We start from the raw sequence: 24,308 nt of genomic DNA, 5'->3' as shown, positions 1-24,308 counted from the left end.
TCCTGCCTCACACCTATTGTTTTTATAGTCTCTGGTTCTACTGCATCTCTGACCAGGATAACGTACAGATTACTGAACATGGATGAAACGGATAAATGAGTTACTGTTGCACTGGCTTAAGACATTCCAAGCATTTTAGGTCTGAGATCTAGACAAGTGCTGTATTGAAGATGCTGGAAAATACTTATTTTGGTAGAAGAGAACAACAGCACAACGGGGTAATGCAGAGATCTTTATGAAAAAATTCAAAAATTCAAAAATGGAAGAGTATGCAGGCAAAAAGATAGTGATTGTACCAACCATAAAATCACAAGACAGTAACAAACCACTTACTAATTATAATTCACTGATGAAAAGGCAAGACCATAAATAGGTGGTATCCATGGAGATTTATGTACATTAAAGATAGGACATGTCCAGGAAAAAGAGGATGTATGATCATTCCTAGAAATGGACAAATCTTCCATCCATCCATCCATCCATTCATCCACCCAGCCTTCCATTTTCTACACTCCTACTGGGTTGCAGGGAACCTGGTGCCTATTGAAGTAGACTCAGGGCACAAGGGAGTGTGTACCTTAAACTGGATGCCAGTCTATCACAGGGCACAATCACAGACACACTCACAACCTACAGATGCCAATCAGCCAACAACCTGGTCTATGGACTGGGAAAGTAAAACAGAGTACTCAGAGAAATCCCCCAAGACACAGTGAGATGGACAAATCCTAATTCACATTAGAAATCCTGTCCAGCAAGTAGAAGTCTGGGAAACTAACTTGAGCCTGTAAAGTGATGATGTAGTAACGATTAGTGAGCAAGTTTAAAGCATTAATACAAACTAAGGGTAACAAACCAGTACTGTATTGTACCAGTACTGTAAAATTGGTTTTGGCCAGTTCCCACTCAGCAGCCAGGTGGATCACACTCCAGGGAAAGTGCCTACCCTCACAGATTCTTATGCTTGTCTACAGTTGCTGTGACTGACACGGAAAGAGACGATACCATCCCCATCCCTCCCACCCAAAGAGCAAGTTTGTCTTGGACTCCTGGCTGTAGATGGCTGTAGCATCATCAGGATTTAAACCTCAGATCTCCGATCAATGCTTTTCCATGGCACCATGCAGGAGTGCAAATTTAGATAGCAAATGTCAACACATTTTTTCTTTGATTTGTTTAGAAAATTTGTTTGCCTGGGAAAATGAAAGTCCAGACATGAACTCCGCTTGTCCTGTTACCATTTTCCAAACATTCTCATAAACCAACTGCTGACTGTATTTCACCAAATGTCAGGTACGCAGTGTCTTAAAAGTTATGACAATAATCTTTCCTTTTTTTTTTTTTTTTTTTTGCTAATTGCTACCCAGTGAGGCAACTACCTTTGAAGACCGAGGCTAAGGACAGAGTGCAACAGAACCGACAGATTTCTAGCATGTCTACTTCACAAGTTAGTTCTGAGAAATGAGTTATTAGTGCTTAATTATACGGTGTGTGGGAAGAATATGCCTAAAGCCTTGCAGTGAATCTTCTGTGTACGTCGCCTCAGAGTTAAACCCGTCACATGTTCTGACCTTTTCAGTTGCTCAGATAACAATTCGCCCGCACTCTAATTGCATTTTTCCTAAAAGCCGTGCCTTTGTTCTCTGAAGCAGCTTTAATTAGTTTTTTTTTCTCAGTGTGAACTGTTGGATAAGCGACTTTCTTTGTCCCGGGAAACTGCTGATGTAATTCATTTAGACGAAAAGGTGTGCTTCTGCACCGAATTCTGCCGCAGAACATCATGTTTATTCAGGCTGTGCTTTGAATCTAAAATACAGCAGGCTGCAAGTAAAGTGCACCTTTTTCATATTAATGCCATAAATCCACTTCTGCTTATTGTGTTTCTCCTCTGTGATTTGTGGACTAAATCACCTGTATTGTATTTTCACCGAAGTTGTTTTTGTTTTGTTTTATTCGAGCGCATCGCCTCGGGTTCAGACCCATAAAATCTAATCGGATCTGATCGGAGCGGCCCCATCCCGCTTTCTGTCTCTTCCTCCTTCGCTACACACTGAGAGAGCCTTCACGCTGAATCAGGACGAGGCCGCGTTTTCTGATGCTTGTCTGAGGCTCTGATGTAATCTAAACCTCATAGGCTTGTTATACAAGGCCTTAAACTACTGTCACTGTTTCCCTTCCTTTATCTTATCCTCTGTCTTATCTGCCCTTCTTTCTTTTCTTTCTTCTTTTCTTTTATTCACCATTCTATTCTATTCTCTCTCTCTCTCTCTCTCTCTCTCTCACACACACACTCATTTTTATTATTTCCTGTGATTTTTGTTTTGATTTGTCTAATCTGTTCTTTCTTTCTTTCTTTCTTTCTTTCTTTCTTTCTTTCTTTCTTTCTTTCTTTCTTTCTTTCTTTCGTTGGTTTCTTCATTTCTTCTTTTCCTTCATTGTTTCTGTTGATTATTCTTTCTGTTGTTTTTTTTTTCTTTGGTTTTGTTGTACTTTTATTTTACTTCTTCTACACATCAACACAACTCTATTTGTTCTTTGTTTCCTTTCATTCCTATTTTATCTCGACCTTGGCGTGCAAAACACACACACACACACACACAGACACACACAGAGAGAGAGAGAGAGAGAGAGAGCTACACAGCTGAGGGGAACATGTTTGCGATGCTGTGGGACTCTACGGGACTGATAAATATTCCGTGCATATACGTGTGCGATGGCCAATTAACACGGCAGCAGAGTGAGCTTGTTATGGCTCTGACAGGAGGGGGTCTCTCCGTATCTCCGTATCTTCCATCCCTCCAGCGCTTCACCGCATGTTTTATTTAAGCGCAGGGAATCAAACGCAGGCTTCAAAACTGAATCGCACAGAGACAGAGGCTTTCGCAAGGTCACGTTAGTGGAAAGTGGAGCCTTGTTTCAAGCAGCGCGAAGCACAGCGCCAAGTCCCTCGAAATCCCGACACACTCAGAGTGGTGAGAGACACAAACACTGCCTCGTTTCATCTCTGAGAGCAGAGAATCAGGGAAGGAATGACTGCAGGGCCCGTTCACATCAAAGTCCAGGAATCTGTAGTGGAGGAATGAACATATCTGGGTTTGGTTCCTTGAAAGCGGGATGCTATGATGAATCTGTCATACAACTGGGTCCGAAAGTTGGACATTTTCATGTTCATCAGCGATCATCTTACTCATCTACAGTTGCCCAAAAAATAGGTGGCATGGTAGTGGAGTGGGTGACATTGTCCTTGGTTTACTTTTACTGTGATGTAGCCACCAACAATATTCAAGTAAAAAACAAATCGAAAGGTTTTTAGAAAAAAACAAACAAAAACAAACCACAGTAACCTGTTGCATACATATGCACACTCCATAACTAATACTTTATAAAAAGCATCTTCTTGAAGAGCTCCTGGAAGAGGCATTTTTACTGACTGAGTGATTGATGGACTGAATGTATGACTGACTAAAAGAGTGATTACATGACAGAGCGACTGATTGACCAGCTGACTGACATAATGAATGATCGATGGAAGGACTGATAGAACGACTGACTAAATGATTGAATGTCTGACTAATTGAATGATTGATGGAAGGATTGACCGAATGATTGACTGACTGACTAATAGAAAGACTGACTCACAAAATTACTGACTGTATGATTGACTGACTGACAGAATAACTGACTGACTGAATGAATGAATGAATTAATGACTGACTGACTGACTGACTGACTGACAGAATGAATGTCTGTGTGTTAGAATAACTGACTGATTGACTGACTGACAGAATGACTGACTGACTGAACGATTGACTGACTCACAGAATGATTGGCTAAATGACTGACTGAATGACTGACTGACTCACAGAATGACTGACTGAATGACTGATAGACTGACTGAATAAATGACTGACTGACTCACAGAATGACTGACTGAATGACTGATAGACTGACTGAATAAATGACTGACTGACTCACAGAATGACTGACTGACAGAATAATTGACTAAATGACTGACTGACAGAAAAAACGACTGACACAGAATGACTGACTGACAGAATAACTGACTGACAGACAGAACGACTGACTGAATAAATGGCTGACATTAATTGACTGACTGAATAAATGACTGAATGACAGAGAGAATGAATGCATGAATGTTAGAATAACTGACTGATTGACTGACTGACACAGAATGATTGACTAAATGACTGACTGATAGACTGACTGATTAAATAAATGACTGACTGACTCACAGAATGACTGACTGACTGAATAAATGACTAAGTGACAATAACTGACAGAATAAATGACAGAATGACTGAAAAAACATCTGCCTGACAGAATAAGTGACTGACTGACAGAATGACTGACTGACTGACAGAATGACTGACTGAATGACAGAATGACTGACTGTCAGAGTCCTATTGTTGAAACAAACAGGAGGAGTCTAGCAACACTGAACAAAATGAATATCTGGTCAGTCGGCTTTAAGAGAACATGTTATGTCTAGTTTACATATCTATATTATGTTTCTCACCAAAAGTGATTCCTTTGTTAATATTAAATTGAATTTTAACAAATTTCCAATGACTCTGAATTATGTTGAGTGAGTGTGATAAGATTAACGTGATCCATGAGCTTTTCTTGCCAGAAGAAGAAGAAACAGAATTAAAAAAAAAACTCTCACTATCCTATGTTCCTCTCTTCATTTGTTTCTTTCTTCCTTCCTTCTTTGTGGGCAACTTCTTTTCATGCTTCTTCCTGAAACTCTCTGTCCTCAGCCACGAAGCGCCATAATAAAGCTCCGCAGACTTGATGTGATGAATTCAGATAATCTGATGTGATTTGCTTGCTGTTGGTTTTGCACTTGAAGGGACAGAAAGCTGTTTTGAAGTCTGTCGCAGTCACAGCGAGGTCTTCCTGCACTAATCGATTAGAAACATGCTGCTCCTTTCAAACACTGTAATATTCCACTGCTCCATGTGTGGTGCTCAGTTAAATGTCCTTTAAATGTCACCGGCTCTTATTGGGTAGAACTGTGCTGCACACATTCCGTCACGTCTCTTCACTTCTGTCCCCATACTTCTGTCTCCTTTCTCCAGTCCCCACACTTCTGTCTCCTTTCTCCAGTCTCCACACTTCGGTCTCCTTTCTCCAGTCCCCACACTTCTGTCTCCTTTCTCCAGTCCCCACACTTCTGTCTCCTTTCTCTAGTCCCCACACTTCTGTCTCCTTTCTCCAGTCCCCATACTTCTATTGTTCCCCACACTTCTGTCTCCTTTCTCTAGTCTCCACACTTCTGTCTCCTTTCTCTAGTCCCCACACTTCTGTCTCCTTTCTCCAGTCCCCACACTTCTGTCTCCTTTCTCCAGTCCCCACACTTCTGTCTCCTTTCTCCAGTCTCCACACTTCTGTCTCCTTTCTCTAGTCCCCACACTTCTGTCTCCTTTCTCCAGTCCCCACACTTCTGTCTCCTTTCTCTAGTCCCCACACTTCTGTCTCCTTTCTCCAGTCCCCATACTTCTATTGTTCCCCACACTTCTGTCTCCTTTCTCTAGTCTCCACACTTCTGTCTCCTTTCTCTAGTCCCCACACTTCTGTCTCCTTTCTCCAGTCCCCACACTTCTGTCTCCTTTCTCTAGTCCCCACACTTCTGTCTCCTTTCTCTAGTCTCCACACTTCTGTCTCCTTTCTCCAGTCTCCACACTTCTGTCTCCTTTCTCTAGTCCCCACACTTCTGTCTCCTTTCTCCAGTCCCCACACTTCTGTCTCCTTTCTCTAGTCCCCACACTTCTGTCTCCTTTCTCCAGTCCCCATACTTCTATTGTTCCCCACACTTCTGTCTCCTTTCTCTAGTCTCCACACTTCTGTCTCCTTTCTCTAGTCCCCACACTTCTGTCTCCTTTCTCCAGTCCCCACACTTCTGTCTCCTTTCTCCAGTCTCCACACTTCTGTCTCCTTTCTCTAGTCCCCACACTTCTGTCTCCTTTCTCCAGTCCCCACACTTCTGTCTCCTTTCTCTAGTCCCCACACTTCTGTCTCCTTTCTCCAGTCCCCATACTTCTATTGTTCCCCACACTTCTGTCTCCTTTCTCTAGTCTCCACACTTCTGTCTCCTTTCTCTAGTCCCCACACTTCTGTCTCCTTTCTCCAGTCCCCACACTTCTGTCTCCTTTCTCTAGTCCCCACACTTCTGTCTCCTTTCTCCAGTCCCCATACTTCTATTGTTCCCCACACTTCTGTCTCCTTTCTCTAGTCCCCACACTTCTGTCTCCTTTCTCCAGTCCCCATACTTCTATTGTTCCCCACACTTCTGTCTCCTTTCTCTAGTCTCCACACTTCTGTCTCCTTTCTCCAGTCCCCACACTTCTGTCTCCTTTCTCTAGTCTCCACACTTCTGTCTCCTTTCTCTAGTCTCCACACTTCTGTCTCCTTTCTCCAGTCCCCACACTTCTGTCTCCTTTCTCCAGTCCCCATACTTCTGTCTCCTTTCTCCAGTCTCCAAACTTCTGTCTCCTTTCTCCAGTCTCCAAACTTCTGTCTCCTTTCTCCAGTCCCCACACTTCTGTCTCCTTTCTCCAGTCTCCAAACTTCTGTCTCCTTTCTCCAGTCTCCAAACTTCTGTCTCCTTTCTCCAGTCCCCACACTTCTGTCTCCTTTCTCCAGTCTCCAAACTTCTGTCTCCTTTCTCTAGTCCCCACACTTCTGTCTCCTTTCTCCAGTCTCCAAACTTCTGTCTCCTTTCTCCAGTCTCCACACTTCTGTCTCCTTTCTCCAGTCCCCACACTTCTGTCTCCTTTCTCCAGTCTCCAAACTTCTGTCTCCTTTCTCCAGTCTCCAAACTTCTGTCTCCTTTCTCTAGTCCCCACACTTCTGTCTCCTTTCTCTAGTCCCCATACTTCTGTCTCCTTTCTCCAGTCCCCATACTTCTGTCTCCTTTCTCTAGTCCCCATACTTCGGTCTCCTTTCTCCAGTCCCCATACTTCTGTCTCCTTTCTCCAGTCTCCAAACTTCTGTCTCCTTTCTCCAGTCCCCATACTTCTGTCTCCTTTCTCCACTCTCTCTCTCTCTCTCTCTCTCTCTCTCTTTCAGAAAGCATGGTCTCTCAGCATACTACACAGCGTTTTCGAGTGTTTGAGTGCCACATCACTGTGCTTTTCCATGTTTATTCTCTTCTTGTTTATAATTTATCATTTTGATTCCCATTGCTTCTGTTAGTTCCATTATATGGAGCATGTTTTGGTTTATTAGTGTGATTTGCATGGAGATGGCGGTGTTTTACTCCTTGGGTTTTATCACGGCCCGGGAGAAAATGCCGTTTGAACAATTAAGCCGGCAGCATGCAATCAAAGTTGCCGCAGGTGTCAATGTTTCAGCAGAGGAGAGCAGATTTGCTGTGGGTGAAGTTGTGGGGCACAAGAGTATTTTGTCAGCTTCCAGAATAAACAACTCCATCGTTTCTACACTGTTACAAATAAGCCTGTGTTCAAACTACCGAGTGACAAGTCGCTCTTGTCGCTTGTAATTTGTGCCTCTAGCGACTGCTGCTGTTGTCACCATTACTTTTTTAGTTAACATGAGGAATAACGTCAACATGTATAGCCTACAGGCCACTACACGATTTATACGAAGCACTTTTGTTTAAGAATATATTTATACAATTGACTTTGTTTACATGTTACATGCTAGACTTCACTTGTGGATAAAAGCAAAGAAATCTAACTGTATTAGCTACATACACCGACCAGGCATAACATTATTAGCCCAATACGCAACAAACTGTCATACACTGTGTATTCTGACACCTTTCTATCAGAACCAGCATTAATGTCTTCAGCAATTTGAGCATCAGTAGTTCGTCTGTTGGATCGGACCACACTGGATCGGATGGATCGGATCAGATACTGACCACTGCAGACCGGGAACACCCCACAAGAGCTGCAGTTTTGGAGATGTTCTGATCCAGTGGTCTAGCCATCACAATTTGGCCCTTCATCAAACTCACTCAAATCCTTATGCTTGTCCATTTTTCCTGCTTCTAACACATCAACGTTGAGGACAAAATGTTCACTTGCTGCCTAATATATCCCACCCACTAACAGATGCCATGATGAGCAGATCATCGGTCATATTCACTTCACCTTAGTGGTCATAATGTTATGCCTGATCAGTGTATACTGAGGCAACAAAAATCTCTACTTTTTCCTATATCTTTCTGTCTATCCCATTATCTATCTCTCTTTGTCTATCTCGCTCTGCCCCCCATCACTCCCCTCTTCTCTTTTATCCTTTTTTCCCCTAACTGTCCCTCTGTCTGAAAGCATATAATTTAAATTTTAGGTTTTTAATACTTTTGCAAGTCAGACAAAAATAGAACTAAAGCTCTGAGGGTGAAACTGAAAAAGTATTTGGACCACATATGCTATAGGATTGGCCCAAAGAATCATTCAAGCATTTGGATTTGTTGTTGGATTTAATGCATCATATTAAATTTATATTGAAGTGCAAGGCTATCAGTTTAAACACTGCTTCTGATTGTTGGTAAAATCCTGGCTTTGTGTCATGCACTTGCAGGGGAAATAACCAGCAGCCGCTTGCTTTGTTGTCTGCTAATGTGAACATAAGGTCAGGGTTCCTTAAGGGTTCTTTGGATTGTTCCCAGGAGAATCTTTTCAGAAAAAGAGACTCTCTAGACAACAGAGCATCCATAGAGTTTTTTAACATTTTTTTTATCTTTCTTTGCAATAGCCGCTGCCAGCAAGCTGCATAAATTACATATTACATTACCAAAAGTTTGTTGGCACCTGACCCATATGTGCAATTATGTTGAACATCCAGATTTGGTCCCATTTCCTCCCTAATCTGATAGAAGGTTGGATTGTGGAATGCCGGGGTTTGTGATCATTCAGCTACAAGAGCATTAGTGAGATCAGACACTGATGTTGATGATAATGAGGAGGACTGTCTCCTTTCTCCAGTCCCCACACTTCTGTCTCCTTTCTCCAGTCCCCACACTTCTGTCTCCTTTCTCCAGTCCCCACACTTCTGTCTCCTTTCTCCAGTCCCCACACTTCTGTCTCCTTTCTCCAGTCCCCACACTTCTGTCTCCTTTCTCCAGTCTCCACACTTCTGTCTCCTTTCTCCAGTCCCCACACTTCTGTCTCCTTTCTCCAGTCCCCACACTTCTGTCTCCTTTCTCCAGTCCCCACACTTCTGTCTCCTTTCTCCAGTCCCCACACTTCTGTCTCCTTTCTCCAGTCCCCACACTTCTGTCTCCTTTCTCCAGTCTCCACACTTCTGTCCCCTTTCTCCAGTCTCCACACTTCTGTCCCCTTTCTCCAGTCTCCACACTTCTGTCCCCTTTCTCCAGTCTCCACACTTCTGTCTCCTTTCTCCAGTCTCCACACTTCTGTCCCCTTTCTCCAGTCTCCACACTTCTGTCTCCTTTATCCAGTCCCCACACTTCTGTCTCCTTTCTCCAGTCCCCACACTTCTGTCTCCTTTCTCCAGTCTCCACACTTCTGTCCCCTTTCTCCAGTCTCCACACTTCTGTCTCCTTTCTCCAGTCTCCACACTTCTGTCCCCTTTCTCCAGTCTCCACACTTCTGTCTCCTTTCTCCAGTCCCCACACTTCTGTCTCCTTTCTCCAGTCTCCACAGTTCTGTCTCCTTTATCCAGTCCCCACACTTCTGTCTCCTTTATCCAGTCCCCACACTTCTGTCTCCTTTCTCCAGTCCCCACACTTCTGTCTCCTTTCTCCAGTCCCCACACTTCTGTCTCCTTTATCCAGTCCCCACACTTCTGTCTCCTTTCTCCAGTCCCCACACTTCTGTCTCCTTTCTCCAGTCCCCATACTTCTATTGTTCCCCACACTTCTGTCTCCTTTCTCCAGTCTCCACACTTCTGTCCCCTTTCTCCAGTCTCCACACTTCTGTCCCCTTTCTCCAGTCTCCACACTTCTGTCCCCTTTCTCCAGTCTCCACACTTCTGTCTCCTTTATCCAGTCCCCACACTTCTGTCTCCTTTCTCCAGTCCCCACACTTCTGTCTCCTTTCTCCAGTCTCCACACTTCTGTCTCCTTTCTCCAGTCTCCACACTTCTGTCTCCTTTCTCCAGTCTCCACACTTCTGTCTCCTTTCTCCAGTCTCCACACTTCTGTCTCCTTTCTCCAGTCTCCACACTTCTGTCTCCTTTCTCCAGTCTCCACACTTCTGTCTCCTTTCTCCAGTCCCCACACTTCTGTCTCCTTTATCCAGTCCCCACACTTCTGTCTCCTTTCTCCAGTCCCCACACTTCTGTCTCCTTTCTCCAGTCCCCACACTTCTGTCTCCTTTATCCAGTCCCCACACTTCTGTCTCCTTTCTCCAGTCCCCACACTTCTGTCTCCTTTCTCCAGTCCCCACACTTCTGTCTCCTTTCTCCAGTCTCCAACACTTCTGTCTCCTTTCTCCAGTCTCCAACACTTCTGTCTCCTTTATCCAGTCTCCACACTTCTGTCTCCTTTCTCCAGTCTCCAACACTTCTGTCTCCTTTCTCCAGTCTCCAACACTTCTGTCTCCTTTATCCAGTCTCCAACACTTCTGTCTCCTTTCTCCAGTCTCCAACACTTCTGTCTCCTTTCTCCAGTCTTCACACTTCTGTCTCCTTTCTCTAGTCCCCACCTTCTGTCTCCTTTCTTCAATCTCTACACTTCTGTCTCCTTTCTCCAGTCCCCACATTGTTTCCCTTAGTTTCAGTGAAGGGAAAGGAAAGTTTTGTGGAAAGAGTTGGGGAAGAACCATATATGGATGTGATGATCAGGTGTCCACATACTTGTGCCATATAGATTCTAAACAGCTTAAATTTAATTTAGTCTACATTTTAAATAGAGTTCTGTGAATTATAAAATAAAATTAGTAAATACTGGACAGATGACATTTGCACATGCATAAATAAACTAAACAATATTAAAATGAATCCCCTCCATGATATGAGCAGAGATTAACGCTGACTTCTTTAAGCCTATGCATCACCCAAAACATGTTTTCAAACACATATGACCTATAAAATAAGGGCTTCACGGCCAAGTGCTTTTTTGTTTACTCATAAAAAAAAATGTTTCTGTTCTCCACGTATTTCGCTGCGGTGTGTTATTCTCTGAAGGCAGTGCTGTCGCTCTCATATCACGATCCAGATTACCTTTTGTGTAGTGTAAATAATGAGAAATGTGACGTGGTGCATAAGGAATGGGGGGGGAAATAAATGGCTTTTCATGACAGCGGGATTGAGGATGGGTTTTGTTCCATTCCATCAGCACATGTTATTTTCTAGATTGGTATTCCTTTTCTCTGTCTCTCTCTCTCTCTCTCTCTCTCTCTGTATTTCTCAAAGAAAATCCCAGGTGAAGTCTCGTCACTTGATGCTCTCTGCTTTGCCACTGTGCAATCAGCTTTCAGAGGTTACAGCACAAGGGATAGAAAAAAAAAAGAAAGCCCCAACTGGGGCTCTGAATCACAGCAGCCTTTCTGCAGTGCTGCCGTTATGATTCATATGCACTCATTTGGTTCTCCTCTGGTGGTCTGATTGAATCGAGGTTGTAATAGTGACTAATGTTGACCAATTAAAACAAAGTGAAGTCAGCACTTAGGTCAGAAAAGATTGAGTCATCAAGAAGAAGAACTTCATCTGTGAGATGAAGGCTGACTCCTGGAGCTGATGGACAGGAGAACGGTGATAACACAGATCTGGATCAGGATCTCACAACCGAGATCCTGGAGCTTGTGGCCAGAAAAGCGTCCAAGACTGTGATGTCTTTTTGGGGTTGAGACTAGCAGGTTACGGACCTAAAAATAATAATAATAATATTTTGACATGTCTGTCTTTACCATTTTACATGTGTCTGAACGTGAACAGTGCATGGTGTGTGTGTGTGTGTGTTGCTTCTCTGCCACCAGATAAGAGAAAAGGTCATCCTTTTTTCTCAGCCAGATGAAAACATGCTCCCGTTTGCTGTTTCACGCAACGTTTCACTCTGACTTGCAGTAGAAATGTCTGTCTGTCTGTACATACACAATCCATACAAATGTATTCACCCCCTTAAATGCAATCACATTCATCTGGATTACAAACACACACTGTTCCAGAAATCTCTTTTTAATCACAAATCATCATGTAACTGAATATGTAACAGTATCTTAGCCTACATTTCATCATTATCTGATGCCAAATACAAAATGCTGCTTTCATACAGCAGGCATTCAACCCCTTCAGGTTAGTACTTGGTGGAAACACCTTTTTTTTCTTCAGTCTTTTGTTTGGGAGAAATTTTTACTTATTTGTCCTGGCTCCTGGTTATTCAGGATGTCTGGATGTTGTTTGTCAGCTGCAATTTTCATACAGATTTTCAGTGGCCATTGTAGAACCTTTATTTTATTTTATATAACCAATCAGGCTTTACGTTAAGTATCCTTTATTTGTCACATATACATTACTGCACAGTGAAATTCTCTCTTCACATATCCCACCCCATGAGGGTTCGGGTCAGAGCACAGGGTCAGCCATAATGCAGCGCCCTTGGAACAGGGTGGGTTGGGGGCCTTGCTCAAGAGCCCAACGGTGGCAACTTGGCGGTGATGGGGCTTGAAACCCGATCTTCCGATCAACAACCCAGAGCCTTAACCACTTGAGCTACCACCACCACCAGTGGTTTAGTTTGTGGTTTAGTTTGCTTTAGCAGGCTCTCTTATAATAATTTCTTTCTGTATTTATTTTACTCCATCCTTTCTCCTTTCAAAGATGACAAAAATGTCTAGGTTCTGAATATAAAACGCACCACCGTGTTTCACTGCAATGATCAGAAATGATGTACACCGATCAGGTATAACATTATGCCTAATATTGTGTTGCTCCCCCTTTTGCTCCCAAAACAGCCCTCATCCATGATGCTGTGGTATCTGGCACCAAGATGTTAGCAGCAGATCCATTAAGTCCTGTAAGCTGTGAGGTGGGGCCTCGCAGGAAAGGAAACTTTCAGGATACTTTTGTTAGATACTGACCACTGCAGACCGGGAACACCCCACAAGAGCTGCAGTTTTGGAGATGCTCTAATCCAGTGGTCTAGCCATCACAAATTGGCCCTTCATCAAACTCGCTCAAATCTTTATGCTTGTCCATTTTTCCTGCTTCTAACACATCAACTTTGAGGACAAAATGTTCACTTGTTGCCTAATATATCCCACCCACTAACAGGTGCCATGATGAGGAGATCATCAGTTTTATTCCCTCCACCTCTCAGCGCTCATAATGTTATGCCTGATCGGTGTAAATTGAGATCAATTGAGATTACACCAAACAACACCACCTTCACTTGGTCACTTTCATATATCTCTACTTTCGCAACAGTTTCTTTCAATCTACCGTTTGACAGTCCTCAGGTACTGAAATCATTCTCATGTGTACCTTAACAGCTTCAGGTTGACTGTTTGCCTCACAGTGACTTCTCTCAACAGTCTCTGGCTAAATTTAAGGGATGGGGAATGTTGGGTGGTGTGAGATAGATTACACTTCCTCCCTGTTCATCCAACAGTGCTTACTTGGCTGTCCAAAATCATTCCTAAGTTATGAAATTTCATTATTCTTCAGAATGATCCTTCAGTGACAGCACCACCATAGTGTTTTTTGATCACCTTTAAATATTTCACAGGTGAAGGCCAATTATTAAGTCACATGTGTCCTTATTAAGATCTTTCACCAGAAGTTTCCAGATCCTGGGAGGGTTGAATTCCAGGTTTTGATTTTCTTTGAAATATTGGCTGACCAATAATTCACTTTGAAAATTCTCTCTGAGAAAACATCGAGAAAGTTTGCAATAAAAATACAGACAAAAAGAATATGTGAACATATCATCTGTTATTCAGGCGAAGCTGATCAATTCTGTGCTGAACGGGTTGAATATTTTTGCGCGTTCCTTTGTTGAGCAGAGGATACATCTCTGGTGGATACTGAACTCTGGATACTTTCACTCTGGTTGCTTTATTTAGAGCATCGATTCGGACTTCAGGTCCTGAATGTAATCATCTTTGTCGAGAATTTCTGTCAGTGCAATTCCTATAACCTTTTAAACACCAGTGCGTTCTCTTCATGTGCTGTGTGGTTACGTCTCCTTCAGCCCTTTACGCTAACACAAAAGATACTTCATGCATTTCTGTTGATGTTTTTTCCTTTAAAGAAATAATCTAATTTTTTATATAGAATCTAGATGCTTTGAGCAGTCTATAAACTTTACTACAGAATAAACAAGAAGCCAGAATTTCACTCCTACTCTAATGCTGTTAATTCAGCTTGACCTCATGAACATTTTATCTAATTGTCCAGATTTTTCACACTTTCTGAAGCACTAAGATGTACAGCGACACATCTTAGTTAATGAGGCTTATGTAATGTGACTTATTTAAGTCTGCATTCTGCAACTACAAATATTTATGAAAATCAAGTAATAGCCTGGTTGGCTACGACAATGTTATAGAGAAAGACTTTCTGTAATGTCAGAAATCTACGCTCTGAAAGGATGTCTTCAGAAATCATTTACCAACTTCTAAAAAGCTGTCACGATTCTTGCACAGGCATGGATGCTTTATTAAAATCTGTAGGCAAATGAATCCAAAAAGGGCACATCCAGTATCGATGTCCGGCAGGGAAAAAGGTCAGGCGATCGGCAACTGAGACAAGCGAGGAGGCAATCAGGAAAGGAGCGATCGAACAAACAGTGAGTGCTGAATTTTAAAAACCTCTCGTGTTGCCTTTAGATGGAGAAAGTGGTCAGGTTTGCATCGCAGTATTCTAGAGTTGTGAGATTATTTAATGAATAGAATTTGTTTAATTAGAGACATAGATCATGACAACAATCAAGATAACGAGGGAACAAAGAAACTTTAGCATCGCTGTACTGAAATGATTAAATAGTTTACACTGTTTTGACTCAGGAATGTTTTCCAGATGTACATAAAGTGTGTAAACAATGCTGCTCACTGATTCTGCACATGAATTTAGATAGATAGATAGATAGATAGATAGATAGATAGATAGATAGATAGATAGATAGATAGATAGATAGATAGATAGATAGATAGATAGAAAGATAGATAGATAGAAAGATAGATAGATAGGCGGACGGACAGATAGACAGACAGACAGATAGATAGATAGATAGATAGACAGACAGACAGACAGACAGATAGATAGATAGATAGATAGATAGATAGATAGATAGATAGATAGATAGATAGATAGATAGATAGATAGATAGATAGATAGATAGATAGATAGATAGATAGAAAGATAGATAGATAGGCGGACGGACAGATAGACAGACAGACAGATAGATAGATAGATAGATAGATAGATAGACAGACAGACAGACAGACAGACAGACAGACAGACAGATAGATAGATAGATAGATAGATAGATAGATAGATAGATAGATAGATAGGCAGACAGACAGACAGATAGATAGATAGATAGATAGATAGATAGATAGATAGATAGACAGACAGACAGACAGACAGACAGATAGATAGATAGATAGATAGATAGATAGATAGATAGGCAGACAGACAGACAGATAGATAGATAGATAGATAGATAGATAGATAGATAGATAGATAGATAGATAGATAGATAGATAGATAGATAGATAGGCGGACGGACGGACAGACAGACAGACAGACAGACAGACAGACAGACAGACAGATAGATAGATAGATAGATAGATAGATAGATAGATAGATAGATAGATAGGCGGGCGGACAGACAGACAGACAGACAGATAGATAGATAGATAGATAGATAGATAGATAGATAGATAGATAGATAGATAGATAGATAGATAGATAGGCAGGCGGACGGACAGATAGACAGACAGACAGACAGATAGATAGATAGATAGATAGATAGATAGATAGATAGATAGATAGATAGATAGATAGATAGATAGATAGGCGGGCGGACAGACAGACAGACAGACAGACAGACAGACAGACGGACAGATAGATAGATAGATAGATAGATAGATAGATAGATAGATAGATAGATACTTTATTCATCCCAAAGGGAAATTTACATAAAATAAGAAGGAATATAACAAAAAATACTAAATACCCGAATTTAAGGGTGCAAAAATATAAAAAATTGAAACTCATATACAGCAGGCTTGTCTGTCGTTTCTGGGAAATGGAGTTTTTTTGATTAAATGATAGTAGGAAATTCCAGGAAATTCCAGGAAACATAAAGTAACAAAAGAAAAGCCGGCTTTTTATAATGACTGAGCCTCTATTGGCATATTTATGAATTATAATTGAGCAAACCGATGTACATGTGTGTGATGTAAATTCAGGGTTGCCAGATCTGCATTTTTAAATTTTTGAAGAAAAAAAAAAATCAGTGCAATAAACATTTAACATTAAAAGAGTTTTCTTGAATTGTTTTCTTGAATTTTGTCATAAATAAATAATAAAAGAAAAAAGGTTTGAGAGTGAATAAAAATGTTTCAAAAGTCGCTCCATGCTTGTGTTTAAACCTGTGAGCAAACAATAACACACACGTGTGTCTGTCGCTAGTTGTGTAAGTTTAGTACATCGAATTAAACATGTAATCAGGTGTAATCTGATACACTGCCTATTTCTCCACCTTTTCCCCCTCACAGTTTTCCCACACGAATACATATTCATGACCTGGAGAATGGGAGAGTGTTGCGACTTTCACTATGCTCGGGTGCTTAAATCGTTTATACGCCAGTTTACACCGGATTATGATGCAGAATAGAGAATGTAAACACAAACAGCTTACTACAGCGCTCTGTCTGAGAACGTCTCATTTGAATTTTTCTGGCTGAAGAGTCAATCAGAGCTCGAAACGCTTAGCCGGCAACGACGGAAACGGACGAGGGCCAGCTAGATCGGCTCACGCTGGTGAATTTGTTACTGTTCAATTCGTGAACGCGAGACATAAAGTCAAGAGCGGAGTTTGTTTTTAGTTTTAATTCAGTTTCTTATGAATCTATTTGTTGGAAATTACGAATTTTGAATTCTCATGAGCTCAGGATTTGCAGTGGCATCAGATGATTGACAGTAGACTCAAAATATATATTTGTATATAATATCATCAGCTCCTAGGTGGTTTCTCACTAGGCATGTTTGTGGAGGTCTGATTCCGAGTGTTCTCGTTCCCTTTGCCCCCCAGACTCACTTGATTCTCTTAAACTCCGGTGTGTTTGCATTCATCTTACATCATCACAACACAACCATATCGACTCACTATATTCTTTGTCGTTGCTTTTTATTATTATTATTATTTCGGTGCTGTTATGTGCAGTAAGGCATCTCTTCAGTGTCCCACATCATTCCCCTGTCACTAAACACGTTTGTTGCGGAAAAGAATGATGTCGTCATCGGCTAAAACACACATGCAGGTTTCTTTATTTCCTGAACAAGCGCAGATACGAGGAGGGGTTGTGTTCACATTCACGGGAATTGCATCACGGTTTCAGTGCAACCCGAACTCACACCACGTCCTACAGGAAGTCTTGGGATCGGTGCAATGGAGGACTCACTGGTCCACATGACAGCTTTCACATGGCAATGTGTCATATAAACCAGGGGTCCCCAACCACCAGGCCGTGGACCGGTACCGAGACCGAAAAAAACCCCCAATAAACTTATAATTTTAATTATATAAATGAAAATTATATGTATTTTATTAAAAGAAATTGCCACTTCTGTCCGCTCCTCACTCCTGCATTTGACGCAGCCGTGGGTTTTTCCATACATCAGTAATGCCGAGTTCACACTGCACGATTTTAGCCCTGATTTTCGCCGACTGGTTTTGCAAAACCTCCGACAAATTCCCGAAATCTGAGGCAAATCCGAGTTGCACAGTGTAAATTACCAAAGACGCGATCTGAGAGAATCGCCGATGAGTCGCCGATGCCCGGGAAATATTTGGCATGCTAAATATCTGGACCTGTAGGCGACTCAAAATTGTGCAGTGTGAAAGGAGTTCTGACTGAAAAATACCTCGGCGATGACCTACAGCCATTGAAAGAGCAAGATACAGGGCAGCGGGCAGTTCTGGGAGGAGTTATAGATCACAATATCAGCAAGCACGTTTAAGTATAGTTTAAGAGTTTATAGGTTTTTATCAGAAAAAATGTATTAAATATAGTTATATCAGAATAAAGCTTTACAATAGCATTAAACAGAAATAAAGCAGAAACATTTACTTGACCAGCCGCATCAACAGCAGCACAATGCAAAATTATTCATTTGGTCAATTCGGCAGAACACACAATCCTTGTTCCCCACACTGACCATTTGGCTCGGGGGTTCCATCATGTGTGATCTTGCATTATTTCCTTATTATTTCTCACGTATTTTCGGTTGTGAAACGCAGTTTGCAGACCAGACAGTGTTGTGGGCGATTCTTCCTATGGTGAAGTCATGCAGTGTGAAACCTCCTGTCACCGATCCATTGTGCAGTGTGCACACAGCAGTGACCAGCGACTATTCTACCTAGATAGTCGTGCAGCGTGAAAACAACCGTGATCCGACCACTCTGAAAATCGTTCAGTGTGAACTCGGCATAAACCTAGCTAAAATAAGCTCCCTCTATCAGTGGAAAGCCAAGTGAAGAGAGTTTATGAATTTTACGAATTGCTTCAGGGAAAGCAGAAGCTAAGTGATTTTTCGGGCGTTTTTTGTTGACAGATTGGTGACATGGGTGGTCTGTTCTATTTTTAGCCCCAGCTTGGTGGCATGACTTCCTGTGAGGACCCTTGGAAACTGGTTAATATTGGTAATATTTTTGGGTGGCTGGAACGGATTATCTGCATTAACATTATTTCTTATGGGAAAATTCATATTGCAATACACATTTCACCTTAAGAACTCGCCTCCAGAAGGAATTAAACTCGTATGCCGAGTTTCCGCTGTGTTATATATTTATATATTTACTTTTCTATTCCTTTTCAGACTCATTGTCTCATGGAACCCTATTCAAACTTGATGAATTACTGATCCTTCCCACTTCCAACAGATAATAAAGATAACACCTCAATGAGCTCAGTGTTAAGAAAAAGTAATGATATATAATGCAGCTTTAATGAAAACTTCTGCCTTAACCCAAGAAAATAATGAGTATTTATATAACCACGGCATTTGGTTTGTTTTTGTGGATCGTTTTTCCCTTCAAGCTTTCGGGATTAGATCTGCTAATGAATCATCAAGGTTTACAAAGAAGCAAAGGGCTAAAAATATTCGAATCCGATGTTTTTATTACACAACCAAATATAAAGCTGCTAAACCTTAAAGCCTTTATTCATGTCTTAATAAGTGCAAATAAGTCTCTGCTTAATGAAAAAAATAAAGTTGCTTGCTCAATCAATCATTCACACACACACACACACACAGAGCTGAAGGCTATATGTGACATAAATATAAATGGGATACTGAGAAGCTGCTCCCCAGGACCCTACCCTTACAGCAAAACACATGCCATAACAATATTCAGAATTAACACATTTTTTTTTAATTAAAAATAATCTCTCGTACCTGAAATAATAGAAGCGAGTCGGAATTCATCAGTGAAATGCATTGGCTCGTAGGGGGACGTCTCGTAAAGCTCTTCTCCTGTAAACACAAACAATCACATTTTTCACGTTTCCAGAAGAGTCTACCACAAATCTGTCACATAACATTGGCTAGATATGGGGGATGTGCAGTTAAAGGAAACTAATCAGTAACATGGTGCTGTGATGCGGCCCGATGTGAAGTGAAGTTACTCTTAGCATCCGATAACAATACATCCTGAAGTGTTTTATTTCTCTTACACCACATTTTCTGGCTGTGAGTCTGATATAAAATGAGTGTTGGCTTTCGGTGTGTTTTAGACGTGTGTTTTTCCCTCTGTTGGAGAAACTTACACAGAATTTTACTGGTTGTTTTTCGATGAATAAGCACTTGGGGCGTCTCCGAGAGCGGAAATGGGTTTGATGTCAACATTTACATTGAAGACAGAAACATTTGTGTGGAAAAAATAGAACCGTTTTTGTGTTTTTGGAACTTTTTCATGAATACAACACCCCTAGAAAGCTACGAAAAAACAGAAATACTTAGAAAACACTACAAATTCTACAAAGTCCTCAGTATCTACTTTCAAATAAGCTTCATATTAACCTCCACTGTGGAATGGAACAAAGACATTCAATACTGAACATAAACACAACTAAATAGGTTTGGTCTCTGGGTAAAATAATGAAATAATGTCACTTCTATTTAATTATAGTTATGTTAAATGTTGTGGAACACCGAAAACTAGTAAGTAATGAAATTACAGAGCAAAGTGTGCTCTGTTTTTTTTTTTTCCTATGCTGGAAAACTTCCTGTAACAAAGTGGTGACGCTGGAGACTCCTACCTTAAATGTTGAATAAACGGCTCACAAAAACACGTTAACATTGTATGGTGCTCTTTTTTTATTAGATCACAATTCAGTTAACAAGACTTAATAAAAAAAGTTAATAAGATTAATTACTATTCCTACAAGTTAGCTGTTACTGTATAAATGATAACATATTAGTTTCGAGAGCATTAATATAAACCTGTGATTTGCCTCACTGCCGGAACTACTTTCAGAGTTGTTGCTATAAAACATGAACCAACATTTTCCTAAAAAATGAACAAAAATTCTACCTGCTTTGTGTTATATTAAGAAGTTTCACGACACTACACAACGTTCATGTTGTGTCATGTTGTAGTTTTAGATTTCATGTAAATATATACTGCAGAAATCCCATGATTCGGCCGGAACTTGACGCCGCCTTAAAATAGATGAAAACAAAAGCTATTATTAAAAAATCTGGACCACAAAGACAAATCATGTGACCCCAGATGATGTGTTGCTTACAATAAAAATGCTATACCGTACAATTCAAGCAAAGAAATCTATACTTCGAAGTATAATAAAGTGAAAATTCTGCCCAGATAGAACAGCTGTGAGTGTTAACGCCCAATATCCTGACAAGAACATTGACCGTGACGAAATATTAGGCCTTCATCTGAGCACTCACTGCTCCCTGAGCGTTAGGGCTTTAAACTGTGAGGGTTAGTGGTAGAAAGTCCCAAATTAGTCCCTCTGTGGTGAATTACATCACCTTTATCATCCAGGCATACAACAGAGACGGTCTGGAAAGTTCTGGAAAAGTACCAAAAAGAAAAATAAAATCTGTAACATCACTATGTTTTTTACCAGTACACTGGTGCTCAGAAATTGACATATGGGTCATTTTTAATATAATATTTAGAAACTATTAACTTATAATTAAATATTAACAAATGAATGATTTTATCACTGTGAGTCTGATGTAAAATGAGTCAGGACTCTGTTGGCTTTCAGTGTGTTTAAGATGTGTGTTTTTCCCCTATGTTGGACAACCTTACACAGAATTTTAGTGGTTGAAGACGAACACCTTCACATTTTAGGTGTTTATGAACAAACACTTGGGGCATTTACTTTGAAGATAGAAACCAGCTTACATTATAGCTGCATCCCAAATGCTGTATTATACACTATGCTATGTCAAGTTAAGTAGCCTTTATTTGTCACACATACATTACTGTCCTGTGAAATATATCCCATCCTAAGCTGAACAGTCAGTATTTTATTGCTAAGCAATGCATCGAAAGGCTATGTGGTGATGTCATTTAATCAAGCTTGCTATCAGCTGATCAAAGTAAGCTCCGCCCTTGTTGAACAGGTTACCTGGCAAACTAAGACATCCTTATGCTTTGTACCAGAATCGATCCCATCCTTGAAGGGTTGGGGTCAGAGCACGGGAGCAGTGTCCCTGTAGCAGGGACGGTTGAGGGCCTTGCTTAAGGGCCCAATGATGGCAGCTTGTAGTGCCGGGGCTTGAACCCCGATCTTACAGTAAACAACCCAGAGCTTTAACCACTTGAGCTACCTGTAGAGTTCAGATTCATAATCCAAACAGAACATTAGATAAAAATGAACATAGCTGAATTAACAAACATAGCTGAAAAACAAACAAACTTTCTGACCCGTCTTTGATCGCAGGATCTTAGGCTGCATTCAAAGTGCTAGACAACTGTATTGTTGTTTTATTATTTTATTGTTTAGGGGCAGTGGAAGCTCAAGTGGTTAAGGCTCTGAGTTGTTGATAGGAAGGTTCAAGCTGCCACTGTTGGGCAAATAAGCAAGGCCCTTATCCCTCTCTGCACCAAGGGCACTGTATCATAACTGCCCCTGCGCTCTGACCCCAACTTCCTCAGCTGGGAAATGTGAAGAAAAAAATTCCACTGTGCTGTACTGTATGTGTGACAATAATAAAGGCTTCTTCTTGTTGGTGTTTACTGCTATTTTATTATTTATCACTTGTTTGAAATCTGTAGGGTGACCTTGAAAGGCGATTAGAAAGGTGCCTGTAAATAAAATGATTTACTATTGCTACTGCTACTATTATTATTATCTCAGTGGCCTCCTGGTGGTCCAGTGGCAGGATCCCGTGCTCTCATTGCCGCGGCCTGGGTTTGATTCGTGGGCAGGGAGATAACCCAGCCACTGAAGGGTTAACTCTTAGTGCCGGTCCCAAGCCTGGATTAAATGGGAGGGTTGCATCAGGAAGGGCATCCGGTATAAAAACCTGTGCCAAATAGAAACGTGTGGACCGAATGATCTGCTGTGGCGACCCCGAACAGGGAGCAGATAAAAGAACAACACCACTATTATTATCGTCTAGGTTGTATTCACTTCCCTATATGAGAACGCACACAAATAAACAGCACACAACACTCGTGACTCGTGGCCAGAAGGAAATCCAACCCGCTTCGTCACTCTTCCGTTCCGTCTCCCTTTCAACAACCTGAAAAGCAGGAAGGTGCTCGATACGACAGGGACGTCATCCAGCCAGTCAGGATCAATTTGGTATGAAAAGGAATAAACAGGTTGGGTTAAGGTTCAGGTTGCAAATGAATTCTCGGTAAAAACAGGTTAATTTCGATCAGGTGTCGCCCCTTAACACCGCCGCCTCCGCTCCAACCTGCCCTGTGCAAACGATCGCGGTTTAATTATCATATGTAACAAGCAATTATCTCTGGCTCTTTTTCAAATCAAGCTGTAATTAGAGTTTGTATTTATCCTCTCACTTTCGGCTTTCCAAACTCGCACCGTTTCCTTCTGCGCGACTCAGACGATATTTAGCATATTGCGGTGTTTCGCTCGTCGTGCCTTGTCGGCTTTGATTTTTTGCATTCTGCCCTTCCTGAATTTATTTATTTATTTATTTATTTACTCTGCCGCTCTCGTCACAGCTGATCTGTCACATTCGTTACGACACGGTCGAAAAAATAGCAGTGTTTTTTGTTTTGGGGAAAGAAATAAGAACATGATTCTCAGCACCCGTAAGATTGTCATCATCAGTGTATCAATTAAGAAGCAGAATATTATGAGCAGATTGATACTGGAACCTGTGACATTAGTTAATTTGATAGTGTGTTAGCATTAATGTATTTGGTAAAATGTCGCTAAAATGTATTTGGTTCAAATAAAAAAAGACAGAGACACAATGTTCTCATGTAACATTCAATTTTTTTCTGTGGCTGAATCACAAATAGTGAAGTTCAAGGCTGACGGTGCCACCATTGCGAAGTGACGGTGGAAACGAGTGCAGATCATTTATTGTGTAAACAAAGAACCAAAACTGTGAAAAAAAACAAGAATCACAAAACAAGGCAAAAACTAAGATTATGAGTGAGGCCGTGGCACACAACAACGACAACAACAACAAATATGTTAACAGCAACAGCATTGGGAACAGCAACAACAATGACAATAACAATAATGACAACATCCACAACAACGATAACAGCAGTAACAACAACAGCAGCAGCAGCAATGACAAGAACGATAACAATGACAACAGCAATGACAAAAACAACGACAACAGCAATGACAACGACAACAATAGCAATGACAACAACAACCACAACAGCAATGACATTGACGACAATAGCAATGACAACAACAATGACAACAGCAATGACAACAACAACCACAACAGCAATGACAAAAACAAGCACAACAGCAATGACAAAAACAACCACAACAGCAATGACAAAAACAACCACAACAGCAATGGCAAAAACAATAACAACAGCAATGACAACAGCAATGACAACAACAATGACAACAACAACCACAACAGCAATGACAACAGCAAAGACAATGACAACAGCAATGGCAAAAACAACAACAGCAATGACA

The 24,308-nt window shown here is 41.1% G+C and overlaps 1 protein-coding gene across 2 annotated transcripts in view; it reads right to left on the bottom strand.

Annotated features, from left to right (window-relative positions):
• gfra2b (GDNF family receptor alpha 2b) overlaps positions 1 to 24,308 on the bottom strand; it is a 116,121-nt gene that overhangs the window by 52,652 nt on the left and 39,161 nt on the right. For both annotated transcript variants that reach the window (XM_058412632.1, XM_058412633.1), the window contains exon 3: positions 19,582 to 19,659. In XM_058412632.1, the coding sequence (XP_058268615.1) occupies positions 19,582 to 19,659 (78 nt within the window). The remainder of the gene's footprint in view (positions 1 to 19,581; positions 19,660 to 24,308) is intronic.

The sequence above is a fragment of the Hemibagrus wyckioides genome, linkage group LG16, assembly GCF_019097595.1.
Source record: "Hemibagrus wyckioides isolate EC202008001 linkage group LG16, SWU_Hwy_1.0, whole genome shotgun sequence".
NCBI classification, from domain to species: Eukaryota; Metazoa; Chordata; class Actinopteri; order Siluriformes; family Bagridae; genus Hemibagrus; species Hemibagrus wyckioides.
Note: the sequence above shows the minus strand (reverse complement) of the source record. Positions and strands in the feature narration are given on the sequence as shown.